The sequence below is a fragment of the Grammomys surdaster genome, unplaced genomic scaffold (genome assembly GCF_004785775.1).
Source record: "Grammomys surdaster isolate TR1022 unplaced genomic scaffold, NIH_TR_1.0 66, whole genome shotgun sequence".
NCBI classification, from domain to species: domain Eukaryota; kingdom Metazoa; phylum Chordata; class Mammalia; order Rodentia; family Muridae; genus Grammomys; species Grammomys surdaster.
Window position 1 is genome coordinate 6,859,753 of NW_021604568.1, and position 18,481 is coordinate 6,878,233.

At 50.6% G+C, this 18,481-nt stretch overlaps 2 protein-coding genes across 2 annotated transcripts; both read right to left on the reverse strand.

Moving 5' to 3' along the window:
- Positions 1-234: 234 nt before the first annotated feature.
- Positions 235-3,002, reverse strand: Calhm1 (calcium homeostasis modulator 1). The gene is made up of 2 exons (XM_028776575.1): positions 2,451-3,002; positions 235-827 (listed from the first exon to the last, which is right to left on the reverse strand). The coding sequence occupies exons 1-2, from the start codon at positions 3,000-3,002 to the stop codon at positions 315-317; spliced, it is 1,065 nt and encodes a 354-aa protein (XP_028632408.1). The 3' UTR covers positions 235-314.
- Positions 3,003-12,568: 9,566 nt separating this feature from the next.
- On the reverse strand, positions 12,569-18,145 carry Calhm3 (calcium homeostasis modulator 3). The gene is made up of 3 exons (XM_028775924.1): positions 17,859-18,145; positions 16,412-16,667; positions 12,569-13,060 (listed from the first exon to the last, which is right to left on the reverse strand). Exons 1-3 carry the CDS (start codon positions 18,143-18,145, stop codon positions 12,569-12,571), a joined length of 1,035 nt encoding a protein of 344 aa, XP_028631757.1.
- Between the last annotated feature and the right edge of the window lie 336 nt (positions 18,146-18,481).

The following is an 18,481-nucleotide window of genomic DNA, read 5'->3' on the forward strand; positions in this document are numbered from 1 at the left end:
CAAGCCAGGGATGGAGCAAGCAGCATCAGGATGAGGCCTGGGAAGGGACTTGGGTACCAGCCATGCATCCTGCTCCCGAAGGCCAGATCTAAACGCTTATAATACAGAAACAGCAGGAGATGAAGCATGGGATGGCATTGTTTCCAGGCCACCCAGGGCAGCTAAGCAAGTACTGTCTTTCAGCTCTGAATTTCCCTTTTCACACCAGCAGGTGGACGCCTAGATTTGTGGCAATGCCTCAGAGTTACTGTTCTTCGAGGGGCGGAAGGCTATGGGTTCAGATCTCTGCTCATGCCTCTGCAGCCAGCTACAGATCACACTTTGCTGAAGTAGGTGGCCACTTCCTTGCGCGGAGGCCGAGGCTCGTTCCCAGCCCAGCCATTGCTCATCAGCGGTGCCTCCTGGCCCAGCCTCAGGGGTGGTTTGCACTGGTGCCAGCTTGTGAGCAGCCTGTTCATGGTGCATTGGTCAGTGATGCCATGCAGCTTCTCCCTCTCTTCTTCTGTCCTGTCAGAGGGACTTTGGACAGCCTCTGTAGCTGTGGCTGTGGCTGTGGCTGTGGCTTTGGCCGAAGCCGTGGCCAGTACTCCATGGGTATGACCCAGTTCCAGGTCATGGTTCATGGCTTCGAAGAACTGCTGGATGCATACCTTAGCGAAGGCTTTGGCGTGCTCTGCGCATGTCTCATCGAAGAGCTTCCGCTCAATGTCGATGTAGTGGGACCAGTACTTGCTCTTGAGAAAGGCAACCTGCGTGAAGCAGGGACGCACAGAGCGTACCACGAACGCCAGTAATGTGGTCAGCAGCACGAAGGACCAGCCCAGCGCCTGCGGGGAGAGGAAGATGTCTGTCAGCAGACCTACCGGTCCAGACCCTCCAAAGACTTCCCCAACGGAAGCCAGCTATGGACCAAGTCACGCAACCTCTTGGCCTGTCTGTATCTCCCCATGTGTAAAATAACCACATACTCTACCTCATAGGGACCAGATCCTGGGGACACAGAATGTGCAGCTTTGGCAGGGCGCTCAGTGAACAGGAGTTAGCACCGCATCCCACAGCGAGGCTCTTCCCCACGTGATCTTTCTGGGCTGCTTCTCTACTTCCGGGATGGGGTTACTAGCAACAGCACCCCCCACACAGGGATTTTGGGAGAACTAAACCAGACAGTGGCTATAAGACAGCTTGTCTATAGCATTCCACGCCTCTTCCTTCAGAAGGCCTTTCCCTATCTCCCCGACCTACTGGCCTTCTTCCTTCAAGCTCCGGGCCTTCCCTTCAGCTTCTGGAACGGACAGCAGCTCTAAAGGAGCACTTCTTCCATCAGGTTAAGATGGACTCTCAAGGAGGTCCAGAGGCACCCTGGACAGTCCTCAAACTCCAACAGGGCACAGAGCAGGACACACCTCCCTGTCTATGGGTCAGACCCCTTTCTGCACAGAGAGGAGGGGGAACAGGCAGGTGTGGTGTTAATGGTGCCCAATGGCTGCCGTGGGGGTGGGTGGGAAAATACAGAGCATATGACTCAGGCAGGGGCCCGACTCCCATGTTCCTCACTAAGCCACAGGGCTTGGGTTGTCTCATGTTCCAAGCAGAGCTGGAAATCTGATTTTTCTGTTTGACAATTTTTGATTTCTAGATAAAGTCAATTCATTCTAAAGGGAGTTCGGAATTCAGTTTCTACAAGTCACAAGGGACCTGTCTACAAGTCAGGCTGCCTGTGGCTTCTGGGGGCGGGGGGAACTTCCAGCTTATACACTGTGACAGTTTAAAGGTCAAGTGGAGTGACAGGTACTCCTGGGCCTGAGGCCTAGGATGATCGGACAGGGGTCCCCAGACAAGGAGGTAAAGATTGTAACTTAGACACTCAATGGTGGGAGATCCTTCAGTCTGTCTGGCTGGTGACAGAGGCCATGTAGAAACTCCTCTATCAAGAAGGGAGTCAGGGGTCTACACTGGCCAGAGAAGAGTGTGCCTGCTTCTCTAGCCCCACTGCAGCGGACACCACACAGTTCCCTGCTCCAGAGCACGATGCCCAGATGGCTGGCCCTTTAAATCTCATCGCAACCATCCATCTCCCTCACCCATGTGCTCCCTCCTGTTCACGATCCTCAGACCCCCAGCTCCCACTCCTGAAGAGAGCAGGCACCAGCTGGGAGTATTTGCCAGGGAAATGTACCCAAATGGCTTAGCCACCCACTGTCCTCACTACCGCCTGGGCCCGGGAGAGGAAATGGATGCAAATCCCTCAGCCTTTCAGGTCTGAGCTCAGGATGGAGGAGGTGAATCATCCACGCTCTCCAGGTGACCCTGTTTGACAGAAGACATGGCTCTGCTTTGAGTCTTAGCTGGGAATGCATGCCTCCACCCACAGCCATCTGAGGGGAAACCCCCACACTGAGAAGGGACTTTCCCACAGGGACCTGGCCTGTGAAGAGACCCAGCCCCCTCACCTGAGAGATGCAGCGCAAATACCGCACGGCCACTTCTCGGGCCAGCAACCAGTTCCCATCATAGATCTCAGGGCAGGGCACACGAGCCAGCAGGCGAGCAAGTTCTGGAGCAGGCAGGTCTGGCACCAAGCTGCCATTGCCTAGTGTGGCCACCGGCACAGCTGTGCAGAAAGCACAGAGAAAACACTTGCCATCCAGCAGTGTGACAGCCACCCAGACGACAGGGGCAATGAGAGCTCGCTGGGCCATGGAACAGAACATGTAACGTAGCACGGCTGGGTCCTTGGCCCGGCGACCCCTCGGGCGTTTCCATTCTTCAGCTAGCATGGATATGTTGTTGTTCATGACCAGGCCGAGCAGGAAGAGCACCAGGGGAGGCGTCAGCAGTATGCCCATGCTATAGACCACATTGTAGCCGGGCAAGCAGGGGCAGTTGAAGTCAAAGGCAGAGTACATCTGGGCACTGGCCAGCGCCATGATGCCACAGATACCATTCATGAAGGACTCTTGGTTGGACTGCAAGAACTGGAAGATCATCCGAAACTTGTCCATTGTGTCCTGTGGGGATCCTCAGCCTCTTCGCCTCTCACTGTGGACTCCCACACAGCTCCAGTAGGTCACCCTGCCCCCTAAGCAACCACCTCATGACTGGGCTCTCCTGCCGGTCACCTCTCCACCAGCACCTGTTTAGAAGTCCCCTTTAAGAGTGACCTCATCACGTACCCTGAGCCTTCTAAACAGGTGCTGGCAGAGAGGGCGCAACGTGACCAATCCTGTAGGTACAGCCAGGACTCTGTCCCTCCTTCTGGCTCCCCCCCACCCTTCTCTCCAGCTGCCTGCAGCCTAGAGAAGTGTACCCAATGAGGACCAGTTTTTCCTGGGTGTGGGAGGGAGGAGAAGGAATGGACAAGCTGGAATTTGAGAGGTCGTTGGGCTCTGGGGAAGCACGTCGTCTCTTTGTACCCTCCTCCTGTCTCTCTAGGATGCCACCGGGACCCTAGGGAGCAACTCCATCAATTGAGACAATGATAATAAGATGACATGGAAAAGATGTGGTGATAAAGGCTGTGGCAGGCGGCGGTGATTGGATGTTATTCATGTAGGAATGGCAGAGGCACAGGTGTTACAATGTGTTACATAGAAAGGATGCTACAATGTTATAGAGAGTGGCTGTATAGTAAAACCTGGACTGGGGGAGTTTCTTTTCTTTTTTGGAAACAATATCTCCAACTCACTATGTAGCCAAGAAAGATCTAGAACTCCTGATGGCCTTATCTGAGACCCTCCAGATGCTAAGGTTGTGGGCTTACTCCATCATAATTGGCATTGGAGATCGGACAGGTTGCCTAAGTTAGGGTTTCAGCCTGTTTCATGTTTGTGTCTCTGTGGATGTGCTTGTATTTGTGAATTATTGGTGACAAACTCTCACCAGGCTTCTTCTTCTACCTCTCCACCCCTGGCCCACAAGTGATGGGTTTTCATACTTCTTTCTGTTGAGCCACAAGGGGAAGGCCCACTTTGATCCTGCAGCCTTCAGACAGGCATGTCAGATCTAGATCCAACAGGATGATTCCTTGTCTGGGGCAAGGAGAGGCTGAGGCAGAACATCAGAAAGAACACCTCCTTGTGTTTCTGACCATGGATGTGTTCGGGTTGCTTCTCTCTGGGTATAGAAATATGCATGTAACCACATTAGTAGACTTTGCCTGCATCTTTGTATGAGTCACAAGAACTGTCATGACCTCAGCTGACTGCGTGCACCTTACATGCATTGTGTAACTCTCGAACAATCCTGTGGGATGGGATCTTTATCATTTTACAGAAGTGAGGCTTGAGGTTCAGAGAGAGGAATCTATTAGCTAAAGACCACCCAGGTCATAGGTGGAGGAGTGGGATGTGAGTCCAGGCTAGCACCTGTGGGTGGGAGTAGACGGCAAAGGGGGAGTAAGGGAATGTGTCTGTTTTTGTTTTAACTCATCTTCTGATTTGTCTATTGCATGGAAAGGCTACTGTGTCACAAATAGGACATGGCAGGGAAAAATGTTGTTTCCCTTAGGCATGAGGCTAGGTGTCTCTGGGACAACTGGAGTCCCTGGGTTGGTGGCCTCTGGAAGACTATTGTTAGGGACTCCTCCAGAAGACAGTCATCAGAAGGGAGCAGTGTGAGGGAGATCCAGCAAAAGAGATGTCTGTCTGCCCCTCGATTTCCATCACAGTGTTTATAGGCACAGAGACCACAGCGCTTCCAGGGCTGAATGGGGATGGGGTGGCCCTGGATGTTTCATGAAACCAAAAGAGATTTCCAGCACCGCCTGGAATCTCTGTCATGTGGACAGGTATTGGACACAGCTGCCTGTCTGCAGCAATGGTATGTCAAGAATTCCAGACTGGTTGAAAGGTACCTGAGCTAGCTATCAGCGGCTAAAATGTTCTACCGGCGATGTTGCTTGGAAAGGCCTGATGTACCGCAGTCACTCCTGGGTACTACACAGCACTGTGAGGGTTGGAGCTTCGGCCTCCCTCCGAGGTCTACACTTAGCTACCGGCCTCCTTTTACTCCTCAAACAGGACAACCCCCTCCCACCCCAGAGTCTGCTACCTCTTCTTCCCAACAGACATTCCTGATTGTCTTTAAAACTATTCATTCATTCATTCATTCATTCATTCATTCATTCATTTTTTGTATATGGAGACTTGTCTGCATGTGTGCCTGCGCACCACATGTGTGCCAAATACCCTCAGATCTCTTAAGATTGGGCTACAGGGAGTTATGAGCTGCCATGTGGATGTTTGGAATTGAACCCAGGTCCTCTGGAAGAAGGAGCAGTGCCTTTAACAGCAGAGCAAGCTCTCCAGCCCCTCTAATTTATCTCCTATTTTGTTTTGTTTTTTTTGAGACAGAGTTTCCTTTGGGTAGCCCTGGCTGTCCTGGAACTTGCTCCGTAGACTAGGCTGGCCTCAAACTCACAGAGATCCCCCTATCTCTGCCTCCCAAATGCTGAGATTAAAAGCATGCACCATCATGGCTGGCTAAAATCCACTTTAATGTTGTACCCTCCCCTTTATTGTTGTATTTTATTAAAAAAAAAATAAAGAGGAAAGGAAGAACCAGGAATGTGTTTAGTAGAGGGGCGGTATGGTGAGGTGGAAGGGGGCACCTCTTTGGGCCCATGCTGAGGCATCCCTTCCCCCTGAGGGACCAGCTACATGATGGGTATAGTATAGAATAGAGTTTATTTAGGGCATGGGGAGGGGAGTTGAGGGGGGTAGTAGAGACAGAGAAAGAGAAAGGCAGAGAGAGAGAGAGAGAGAGAGAGAGAGAGAGAGAGAGAGAGAGGGAGAGAGAGAGGGAAGAAGAAGAGGAGGAGGAGGAAGAGGAGGTAGAGGAGGAGGAGGAGAAGTGGCTGGCCATGAGCATATGGAGAGAGAGGTGGAAGGGGAATAGGGAGAGAAGGGACAGAGAGCAAAGAGAAGAGAGTAAGAGAGCAAGAGAGTGAGGAGGGGGCAAGCAGCCCCTTCTTCAGTGAGTCAGGCATACCTGGATGTTGCCAGGTAACGGTGGGACAGAGCCTAGAAGGAATGTTTTTATACTTTCTTGAGACAAGGTATTACTGGCCTGGAACTCATCTTCCACTTGCCTCCCAAGTGTGGGGTTACAGGGATGAGCCCATAGCAGGCTGATAGTGACCCCTCTTTAGAGGGGTCTACCTGAGCTCTCAGCTTAGCTCAGGGTCCTGTGTCTCTGTTTGTCTCTATCTGTGTCTGCCTCTGCCCCACCCCACGTGTGTGTGTGTGTGTGTGTGTGTGTGTGTGTGTGTGTGACTGTACCCTGGCATGAGCTTGCAGAGGTAGAGGTCAGAGCAGGATGGTGCCAGGCACCTTCCTTTGTCTTTCTCCTTATGCCTAGAGACAGATTCCCTTGCTTTTCCAAAAGCTCACCCGCTAAGTTAGTCTGTCTGGCCAACAATCTCTCGGCATCTGCCTGTCTCTCCCTTCCTTTGTTCCTGGTATGGATAACCAAGTGGAACTTCTTACTTGGGTGCTGGGGATTTGAACTTAGATCTTCAAGCTTGTCCAGCAAGTTCTCTAATCCCTTGAGCTGTCTTCTTAGTCCCCTTATTTCAAACTTAGCTATGCTGAGAGGATGTTCATTTAATATCTGGGGCTCAGGCTAAAGGTCTGCATTTGTTTTATTTACTATTCTTTTTTTTTTTTAAAAGATGTTTGATTTTATTTGTATGAGAATTTTTGTCTGCATGTATACATGTGCACCATATCAGTGCCTAGTACCCTCAGGAGAGGGTAGTGGGCTCTCTGGAACTGGAGTTACAGATTACAAACAGTTGTGAACTGTCATGTGGATGCTGGAAACCAAACCCAGGTCCTCCGCAAGAGCACTCAGTGCTCTTAACTGCTGAGCCATCATTCCAGCCTCCTTGTTCACTATTCTATACTGCGAACACTGTGCTTGGTGCTTAATAGGTGTTCACTTAATAGGTGCCGAGTGAATACCCAAGTGTAGATCAAAGGAAAGGATGTATTTGAGGGAGTTAAGAACTCAGACCCAAACAGGAGACTTGCCTTGATGGTTCTCGGCTTCCCTTCAGAGTGAGGGTCTGTGAGCAGAGGAGGGCTCAGGGCCTGATGAGTGTGCTCATCTCACTGTCCAGGCAGCTGCTACTGGCAGGCAGCCCAGTGTCACCTGTGTTCTGCCACCGCCTGTCACTCCAGGCTATTTCCCACTGGTTTTCCCTAGACCTTCTGGGATAGAACCCCCAAATCCTACCCTCATCTCTTCCAACAGAGATCATGAATCTAGGAAGGAGAGGGGTTGGGTGCAGTAGAGAGCCTTCTTTTCCTCAGAGCCTCTCCACAGTGGAAGTGTTTCGTGTGGTGATGATCCCTCTGCTTCCTGTGTGCTCCTCAGTCCCAGACTCTTTCCCCACACTGGATGCACATGGTCATCCCTGCATCAGGACCACAGACTGGAACAGGATTGAAGCCTCTAGCCTTCCTTTATAATTCTGGAAGGGACAGTTGCCTGGGGATCCACGTGGGTCCTACAGAATCCCCCTTGAGGTCCCCTTCCTTTGCTGACCTCTCTCTGCACTCTCTGCTCCTTTCTCTCTTTAGCTGTTTCTCTTTCTTACCCTAAATGCTCACTGGACCCCACTCCCCAACAGCCCTCTCGGTTCCTATCGCCTTCAGCATCTCCTCACCTAGACCCATCCCAAATAGCATCTCCTGTTTGACCTTGCTACTAGCCACTTGCTTGCTCTTCCGGTCCCCTGTACAGAGTTCTAAATGATCCCTGGAGATTCCCACATTTTCCCCTTTTGGGAGAAGATGTCAGGGCTGCTAGTGCCAGGCTGCATAAGACGAAGGGACGTACAGCCTGAGCCAAGACAGCTCAATTGGATGTTGCATCTCCCTTGGGTATAGAGTCAGAGGGCTACAACCCAGGACTGGTTGAGATTTGAGGAGTGTGCCTGGGCCCCCAATATAGCTTTTCTCTTTGAAAGGAAGAGTCTTTAAGAGTGAGAGGAGCCTGTTACCTGTGTCCCTCGCTCTTAAGTAGGGTGGCACCCGTAGCTGGGGGCATCTTACACTTGCAGTGGTGTGGACAAAAGGTAATGTACATTATGACAGCAAAGAGGTTTGGGTGTGTGCAGCTATACCGACTGGGGCCTAAAGAGGGTGTGAGACCTCTCATGGTGAGGCCGGAGGGTCCAGAGAAGGTGTTGTTGGCCTTAGGGGGCATCACTTGGGAAACTTCTCATGCTCTGGCCCATGTCCTCTCCTTATGTGAGGTTGCACGCACATCCGTCCATTTGGTTGTGACCTTGCTCATCCTGTCTGTACTTCACGTTCTCACACTTCCATTCTGGGCCCCAGCACCTCATGAGCATCTGCCTCACGTGGAAATGCAGCAGGCCCTTTGCCGACTCCGTTCTGTGTCTTTTATGTTTCCTCGTATTTTTGCTTTCCAAATGTCAAAAGCTGTCCCATCCTTTAAGACTCAGTCACATGATACCATTGCTGTCCTTCAGTCTCGAGCTTTGTTGTCCCCCTCCTCCTCCCAAAAGCTTCCGGGTCCCTGGCCTACCTCTATTATGTTGCATGGTTTGCTATAAATCATCAACGACTCTGTGCTCATCTCTGTCCCTTTAAATGATGATCTCCTTGATGTCACCTATGAAACATCTCTTCTCTATTTCCTGTTACAGTGATGTATGCTGGAGGTGTCCTATAAATGCACGGCGTAAGAAGGAAGGAGTGACATTTACAGTTGGTGGCTTTTTAACAGTCCCTGTGTTGCTGCCCCAGAGAGCCCAAGGCGGCCATCTCCCAGCCTCCTTTCCCATGGTTGGAGCTTACCCACGGAGGCTGGCCCATCATCAAGTTCTCTCTCCACTCTCCGCCACAGTTGCTGCTAACCGTTTGCTTGAATCATGCCCCATGCTACTGCAGACATTTGCATGGCTTGACCACAGTCAGGAAGTTGGGGGAGCTGAGCTGCAGGAATTTTCTGTTTTCACCAGGCCTCTTAGCAAGAACCCAGGGTGCAGAAAAGGCTTAATGGAGGGGATCCAGGTTCCAGGAGGGTCATCCAGGAGCATCTACACTGCCCAGGTCCCACAGGAAGCAGAAGAGACTGCAGCAAAGGAGACTGCAGTAAACCCAGCTTTGCATTTGGGCACAAATGAGTCATGAAGGTGAGAGGAACCCACGGGCTTGGTCTTCCCCGACTCTTCCTGTTTGCGCTGCTGGAGACTACCAACTTTTTGAGCAGATCAAAACAGTGGTGTTTCACAGGCTTTCTTCCCAAGCTAGACCTGCCTGGTTCTGGAGACATCCTTATCAAGCTGGGGGTGCAGCTAGGACTATCAGGGAAGGGGCAACCTGAGAAGGGGATGCTGCTGACTGGGGGTTCAGGCAGCACGCAGCAGAGATGATGGTAAGAAAGGCTAGAGAGATCAACCCAGCCAACTAGAGGGCAGACGCCTGGCTTAAAAGAGCCCAGACCAGGCTTAGCTTTGGCCAGCTACAAACAGAACTGCTAGAAACTGGTACTCCACAGGAAAATATAAGCTGTTTCTAAGCAACTTTCTTTCTTACTTTCTTTTTAAATTTTTAACTGGTTATTTTATTTATTTACATTTCAAATGTTATCTCTCCCCCCAGTTTCTCCTCCACAAACCCTGTATCCCCTCCCCTTCCCTCTGCTTCTATGAGGGTGCCCCACCCACCCACCCACTTCCCCTCAGTGCCCTAGGATTCCTCTACGCTGGGTCATCGAGCCTCCACAGGACCATGGGCCTCCCCTCCCATTGATGCCCAATAAGGCCATCCTCTGCTACCTATGCAGCTGGAGCTGTGGGTCCCTCATGTGTCCTCTTTGGTTGGTGGTTTAGTCTCTGGGAACTCTGGGGGTCTGGTTGGTTGATATTATTGTTCTTCCTATGGAGTTGCAAACACCTTCAGCTCCTCCAGTCCTTTCTCTAAGGCCTCCATTGGGGTCCCCAAGCTCAGTCGGGTGGTTGGCTGCGTGCATTGGTCAGGCTCTGGCAGGAAGGAGGGATCTGGGAGGGAGAGAGGACGTGGAGGGAAAAGGGGGGCAGGACCAGGTATGGGAGGAGACGGGGTTAGTACAGAGGGTCAGGAATTTGAACAGAGATGTATAGCAGTGGGGGAGGGGGAACTGGGGGTAGCCACTGGAAAGTCCCAGATGCTAGGGACCCAAGAGGTTCCCAGGATCCAACATGGATGACATTAGCTGAAATACCCAACAAAGGGAAGAGAGAACCCATAGAGACCGTTTCCAGAGGATAGGCACAGGCCCCGGTTGAGGGATGGGGACACCCACCCATCTCAAAAATATTAATACAGAATTGTCCTTGTCAAAAGGAAATGCAGGGGCAAAGAGTGGAGCAGAAACTGAAGGAAAGGCCATCCAGAGACTGTCCCATCAGCAGACACCAAACTCAGATGCTATTGCTGATGCCAAGAAGCACTTTCTTATTTATTTTTAAGAATTTTTAAAAACAGTTACTTACTGTGTGTTGAGAGAGTGGTGTGCCTGCCTGAGTTATGTGTGGAAGTCAGTGGACAACTTGCAAGAGTAGCTTCTCGGCTGTCACGTCGGTATGTAGGGTTGTCACCTGGTGCCTTTACTCCTAGAGCGATCTCACCAGCCTTATCTGTTTATTTTTAAGACATGGTCTTAGTAGCCCAGGCTGGCCTTGAATTTATTTTGTATCTAAGGATGACCTCAAACATCCGATGCTCCTGCCTCCACATCCTGAGTGCTGGATGCAAGTGTGCACACCATGTCCAGTGTGTTCAATGACCCTCAGTGATGCTGGGCAAACATTCCAGCAGCTGAGTTTTATCTCTAGTCTGGAAACACAGACTATCTGGGGTGGCCATTAAGAGTTAGTACCTAAGGCTTTCATGAGGAATTTCCCAAGCAGAGCTTGCTAGAACCTACTACGAGAACCTCGGTAGAAGCAGCAAGAAACCCAGCAAGGGCACTGAAGGACAATAAAAAAATCTAGAGAGTAAACTGGTGCCATAGCTCAGAGCAGAACCCAGAACCAGGTATCCTGACAATCAATGCCAGCACCTATGTTGGTGACCTTGGACAATGTCAACACACTTTTGGTTTGGTTTTCTTTTTCAGACAATGATGTAACATAGCTTAGGTGACAAAGTGCTTGCTTAGTGTGTGCTTTGTTCCATCCCCAGCACCGCATTAAACTAGGCACAGCTGGAACACATCTGTAATCCCTGAACTCAGGAAGTGCAGGCAAGAAGGTCAGAAGCTCAAGGTCATCTTCAGCTACATGGAAAGTTGAAGGCCAGCTAAGTTTCATGGGACCATAATCCCCCCCCCACACACACACACTAGAGAGAGACTCTAGGGTGTGCTGGCACACTCGTACTCACAAAGCTGAACCCGGAGGGTCACCCCAAGCTCCAGGTCAGCTAAGGCTACAGAGTAAGGTTTTCAAATGGGGTGGGGCTAGAGAGATGGCTCAGAGGTTAAGAGTCCATACTGTTCTCTCAAGCTTGGTTCCCAGCACCCATATCAACCAGCTCACAACTGCCTGTAACTCCAGCTCTAGAGGATCCAACACCTCTGGTCTCTGTGGCCAGTCATGTGTTCATACTCACCGCCTCCCCCACACATAAAATAAAATAACTCCTAAACACAGGAGGAAGGGCAGCAAGATGGCTAGCAGGTAATGGCACTTGTTGCCAAGCCTAATGGCCTGAATTTGATCTGAGACAGACACGGTAGAATGAGAGAGATGGCTCGTACAAGTTGTCCTCTCATCTCTACACACACACACACACACACACACACACTACATAAATAAATACATAAAAATGTAATTTAAATTTAAAGTGGGAGTGCTGGTAATCACGCCTTCACTAGACTACAAGAAGATCGAATGAATAAATATCAGGCAGGTGACACTATTACGGTAATATTTTTATTTTTAAATCTGGAGTCAATGTCTATGACCCAGATCCACAACAGATTTATTCAGACTATGGCTACTCATAGTTCGGTCCAATGACTAGAAGAACCAGTGTTGTGTGTGTGGGGGATTGTTAGAGATGGAATTCTGGAGATTGGGGAGTGGCAGCTCATACCTGTAAGGGACTAAGGGAGCCTGAGGCAGGAGGCTAGCTAGCCATGTATCCCAGGCCTGGAGTTCAAGATCGTCTTCAGCTAGACGGCTGAAGCGTGTCTCTTCCTCAGAAGAGATGGGGGGGGGTGAGGAGAGAAGGAAAGGATAAGGGAGGAGAGGAAAGGAGAGAGGAAGGAAGGGAGGGAGGAAGGAAGGAAGGAGAGAAGAAGGAAGGAAAGAAGGGAGGAAGGAGGAAGAGAGGAAAGGAAAGGATAGATTCAGGGATTCAGTTTGAATACCCTAAATAAGAGTCTGAACTTGATCAGGGTCAGAGGGAACCGTGTCAACAGAGGAGGAAACTAGGTAGACACCAGGCTATTTGGAAAGGAGACCAACAAGGAAGGCTGGCTTCCAGACCCGTCCCAACATGGGAATTTGACACGGGAAAACTGCTGCTGTTGGAGCCTTGTAAGATTCCTATACATCGAGCTGGTGGCACAGCTTGGTGCCTGGAGCAGCTATAGGGGCACGGTGGTTGAGGCCATGCCCCCAGAGCCTGGGGGATGCTGCGAGGTCAAGCGGTGGCTTGCTGGAATACCAGGTACTGAGGAGGTGGTCCACCTGCTCCCGGCTGGAGATCGCACGCAGGTGGGCCTTCCCGCTTCCACTATCCGGGTCTTCTGGGGACTCTGGGGGCTCCTGTGACTCTAGGATTCCACTGGCTGGGTCCCGACGTAACCCCAGAGCACGCAGCTCGCTCTGCATGCTTGCAAAGAAGTGCAGCACACAGCGATGTGCGAAGTCCCGCGCATGCTCACAGCACGTCTCATCAAAGAGCTTCTGTTCCAGGTCCATATAGTTGCTCCAGTATCTGCGCTGTAGGAAGACGGTCTGGTCGAAGCAGGGCCTCAGACAGCGGGCTAGGAAGGCCACCACTATCACCAGCAAGGTTATACTCCAGCCGATGGCCTGGAGGATGAGAAGGCTTTAGCGAGATGTGGTAGGGCTCTGGTGTGGATGCTGTACACTGTGCATGCTCCGAGGCTACTCCCTTTGTCTTCTCTCCATCCTTTATCACATCCATACGTTTCTTATTCAGTCACCATCCTGCTTCGCATCCTCCAGATTCATCCGCCTACCCACATCTCCGCCCATTCATCCATTCATCCAGTCGTCCCGCCCCTCCTCTGACTGTACGTCCACCATTGTCCCACCTAGCCATTCCTTCAGTTTTCCTTCCTTTTAGCCCTCCACCTATCCTCCTATCCAACCCTGCCTCCAGATGTCGGGGATTGGTTCTAATGCTTTGAATTGATCCAGCCCTCCAAATGGAGAATCTACGTGTCCAACGCTAAAGGTCCTTGTCCTCAATTGGTTTTTGATCGATCAATAAAGGGCCAATGGCTAATGGCTAGGTAGGTAGACTGAGGTAGGACTTGGGGATTTGTGCGGGCTAGGAACCGGAAGAGAGGAGGAAAGGAAGAGATCGCCATGTCTCAGAGCGACGGATCAGATTTACAGTTACAGAAGAAAATTCAACCAAGATGTAGGTGGAAAGGGAAAGTGGCCCCACTGGGGGTGGGGGGCTGCCCAGAAGGTAACAGGACAACAAAGATAAGACATAGATTTAAAAGGTGTTGAAGGAGGGCGCTGGAGAGATGGCTCAGCCAATAAGAGCATTGTCTGCTCTTCCAGAGGTCCTGAGTTCAATTCCCAGCATCCACATGGTGGCTCACAACCATCTGTAATGGGATCCGATGCTCTCTTCTGGAGTGTCTGAAGACAGCGACGGTGTACTCACATATATAAAAAATAAATAAATCTTTAAAAAAAAGGTGTTGAAAGGTTCAAGTTCCTGTTCAGGAGCTTATATTTGGGGCTGGAAGGGTGGCTCAGTGGTTAAGAGCATCTTCCAGAGGTCCTGAGTTCAATTCCCACAAACCACATGGTGGCTCACAACCATCTGTAATGGAATCTTATGTCCTCTTCTGGTGTGGCTGAAGACAGCTACAGTGTACTCATATACATAAAATAATGTTTTTTTACATAAAATAAATGATGCTTAAAAAAAAAAGGTGTTGAGCCAGGAGTACCAGAGAGAAAAGTGTGTGTGTGTGTGTGTGTGTGTGTGTGTGTGATTTCATTCACAAATCCAGATAGTTCCTGGATGGGTATTGCACATGTGCGACCCTCTGGGTGCCAAAGCGGCTAGCTAAACTCACCGTAACACCCATAACATCCGTTCTTCCTTCTGTTTGTGGCCCACTTACCTAAACATCAACCATTTTATCTCAGTACCCAGTGTGATGGTTTGTTTATGCCAGACAGTGGCACTATTAGGAGGTGTGACCCTGTTGGAATTGGTGTGTCACTGTGGGTGTGTGCTTTAAGACCCTCATCCTAGCTGCCTTCGGATGAAGATGTAGAACTCTCAGCTCCTCCTGCACCATGCCTGCCTGGACTCTATCATACTCCTGCATTGATGATGTTGGGCTGAATCTCTGAACTTGTAAGCCAGCCCCAACTAAATGTTGTCTTTGTAAGAGTTGTCTTGGTCATGGTGTCTGTTCACAGCAGTAAAACCCTAAGACACTCAGCCTTGTGTATCCATTCTCACATCCATTCTCACAACAATGCTATATTTTGCAAGCTAGTAAGCTGGGTGTAAGGACAAAGGGGAAGTGTCAGGCCAACCATGAGGGAAACTGGAAGCCATTCTCTAATGCTGGAGCCCACACCTGCCCAACTCTCCTCCTGCCTGTTTCCAAAGATGCAGGCTTTCCCCCAGACCCACAAACATGAAAATCCTTATCACGTGTAGATGAGATTCCGGCCATTTACAGTTGCCTTTTCAGATCACACCCAGGGTCCCCACCAGACGAGTTGAGTATAGAGTTTCCCTGGGGCCCTCTGTTCCCTTCACACCTGAGTCTAAGACTCTCTGGAGTCCTGGAGATGTTTCATGTGTAACGGGCTCATAAATGCTCTGTGATGGACACGGGCTGGCACAGCGTTGGTGGTGGTGGTGGTGGAATTGGGAGCCTGGGTGGAGGTGGGGCTGTGGATGCCCCAGTATAGTAGAAAAGATACCCAGTTAGAATACAAGCCTCTGGTGAGGATTTTCTTTATAAGGATGTAGTTAGAAAGATCAGTGATGGGTATCCAGAGCTTGCCTTGCCTGGTACAAGTTATGTGACTTTGGCCTTGAAAACGAAATCTTTCAGAGCCTCATTACCTCGTCTGAAACATGAGATGTCAAGAACTGCCTGCATCTCAGAGAGTTGGTCTGAGAATTAAACAAAAAGTTGCACAGAGAATGCTTAACACAGCACCTAGTGTGGGAGCACTCGATGGGCGGCATTATATGATTTTCAAGACGATCCATGTCTGGGGTGGGGGGCAGGTGATGCAGTGTATTACCCAGCAGCTCCACTCTTCTGTCACCCAGCTCCTGGGACTTTCAGGAGGGTGGGTGCCTGGGACCTGCTCTGAGTAAATTGGTACCAATGGCCCAGGGCTCACCTCTCAGGGATAGTGGTCCTAATCCCTCTACACCTCCCGCTTGGTTACGGCTCCCGAAGTGAGGAGCATCCTCAGGAAGTTGTGTGGATCCAGCTCAACACCAACTCCAAAGCCACACAGGATATCTGCCTCAGTCAGGGTTACTATTGCTGTGATGGGACACCATGACCAAAGCAAGGTGGGGAGGAAAGGGCTTGTTTGGCTTACACTTCTGCATTGTAATCCTTCACTGAAGGAAGCCAGGACAGGACCTCAGACAGGGCAGGAACCTGGAGGCAGGAGCTGATGCAGAGGTCATGGGAGGGTGCTGCTTACTGGCTTGCTCCTCATGGCTTGCTCAACCTGCTTTCTTATAGAACTCAGGACCACCAGCCCAGGGTTGGTCCCACCCACAATGGTCTGTGCCTTCCCACATCAATCACTAATCAAGAAAATGCCTGATAGGGTCTGGAGAGATGGCTCAGTGGTTAAGAGCACTGACTGCTCTTCCAGAGGTCCTGAGTTCAATTCCCAGCAACCATACGGTGGCTCAAGAGCATCTACAGTGGGATCTGATGCCCTCTTCTGACCTGCAGGTGTACATGCAGACAGAGCACTCACATACATTAAATAAATTAATTAATTTAAAAAGAAAAAAATAAAATGCCCAACAGGCTTGCCTGCAAACCCATTTTTATGAAGATATTTACTCAATTGAGACTCTCTCCTCTCAGATGACTCTAGCTTCTGTCAAATTGACCTAAAACTAGGCAGCACAGTTTCTCTGAGGCACCAAGGCCTGGACAGGACCCCGCTTACCTGTGACAGGCACCGGAGGTACCGAGACACAGCCTTGCGAGCAGGGCTATTTTTAACCAGTTCATCCTCCTTGCAGGGCACCTTGGCTAGGAAGATCTGTACCTGGCTGGGGGTCATATTAGCAAAATCCAGAAACTTCTCAGGGTCAACTGAGTTGCTGAAGGCACACACAAAACACTTCCCATCAAGGAGGGCCAGTAAGATCCAGACCAGGGGCGCTGCTAGAGCTCGCTGCAGCACAGAGGAACACATGTACCTGAGAGCAAAGAAAGGAGTTGTCAAGGGGCAGCCTGTGTGCAGCTGCAGTCAGGGAGAACTGCACTTGCAGTGTGTGAGTTACACACACACACACACACACACACACACACACACACACAGATAGGTAGGGAGAGAGAGAGAGAGAGAGAGAGAGAGAGAGAGAGAGAGAGAGACATGAGACATGCACAGGCACACACAGAACACACACACATACAGAGACAGACACATACACAGACATACACACACACACACATGTGTACACATCAGCATGGCTTTATATCCCTGTTTGGTCTTGAACTCTCTGTGTAGTAGGTGAGGATGACCTTCAGCTTCTGATCCCCCTGCTTCCTCTTCCTGAGTTCTGGGATTGCAGGAGTGTGCCATCCCATCTGGAGGATGCAGTGCTGGGGTCCTGCCCAGGCTGTCATGCAATCTAGACAAGCACTTCACCAACTGATTTGCGTCCTCAGAGCTTGGCCAAGGTTCTCTCTCAATGTCTATGTGTCAAAGCTGTATCATTCTGGAAAGCAGATCTGCTGAAGGAGCAGACCCAGGGCCGAGGAAAGTGAATCTAGAGATGCCTTACTTGCAAAGCACTCAGCAGAGTGGACCTTGGCCCCAGGTAGGTCTTTAATGCCCACCAATGGGCGTTAGGAACTACTGAGATTTGTCAGCCAATTTGTATGTATGTGCCAGACCCTGGGACACAGGGCTACAACAGGCAAGGTACTTGTCTCTGGAAGCTTCCAAGAAAGGAATATAGCTTTACATAAAGATTACCTCTTGCTACAAGCAACAAACAAACATACACCTACTATGCACTCAGTGGGACTGGCATGATCTGGGTAATTCTGGGAAATAATGAATCATTCTTATGGTTACAGTCGTGGCCACAGAGAGGTGAAAACTGATAGGAGCAAAATATGTATTTCAGGACTGGCAAGATGGGTCAGCAGGTAGGGCCACTTAAGGTTGATGGCCTGAGATCAATCCCCAGAGCCCATCCTGTGGAAGGAGACAACTCCTGAAACTTGCCCTCTAATCTCTACATGCACGGAAACATGTTTCCAGTTGAGAACTGGAAACTGAGCAGAACATCTTTAGCTACCGGTCACTAGCTAGGACAAGGAAGAGTGTATCTGATAACATCAAACTGCCCTGGGTAGCAGAGAGGTATGTGAGACCCTACCTGATGATGCCCAGGTCCTTCCTCCGGTGCCCTGCTGGCCGGCGCCACTCTTCCACCATCAATACAGACTGTCTATTGACCAAGAGACCACAGAGGAAGAGGGCCAGAGGGGGCGTGAGCAGCAGGCCCAGGCCGTAGAGGGCATTGTAGCGCTGGAGGCAGGGACAGTTGAAGTCGAGAGAGGAATACATCTTGACTGTGACAGCAGCCAGCAGGAGGCAAATGCCGTTCATCACCGACTCCGAGCTGGACTGGAAGTGCTGGAAGAACATCCGGAATCTATCCATGACTGTAGCTGCGTGGACACAGCTGTGGGTGGGACACTGAGGCTTGGTCACAGGGGGATGGGCCTGGGGTCCACAGGATCCTCCAACCCACCCTTTCAGGTGCAATGAGGACTGAAGGTAGAGGCAGGCTTTCTTTGAGGACACCTCTGGCCAGGTGCTTCCCTCTCCCTCCTCTGTGGGTTGTGTCACACTCTGACCAACCAGACAGAAGCATCGCTAGGCAAATGGGCCCTGTGTTCCCATGACTCCCTCTACAGCCTGTCTCATGGTTTGTATACTCGGGTAGACAGTAGATGAGGCTCCCTGGGGACAGGCAAATTCTGGGTGTGGTGACAT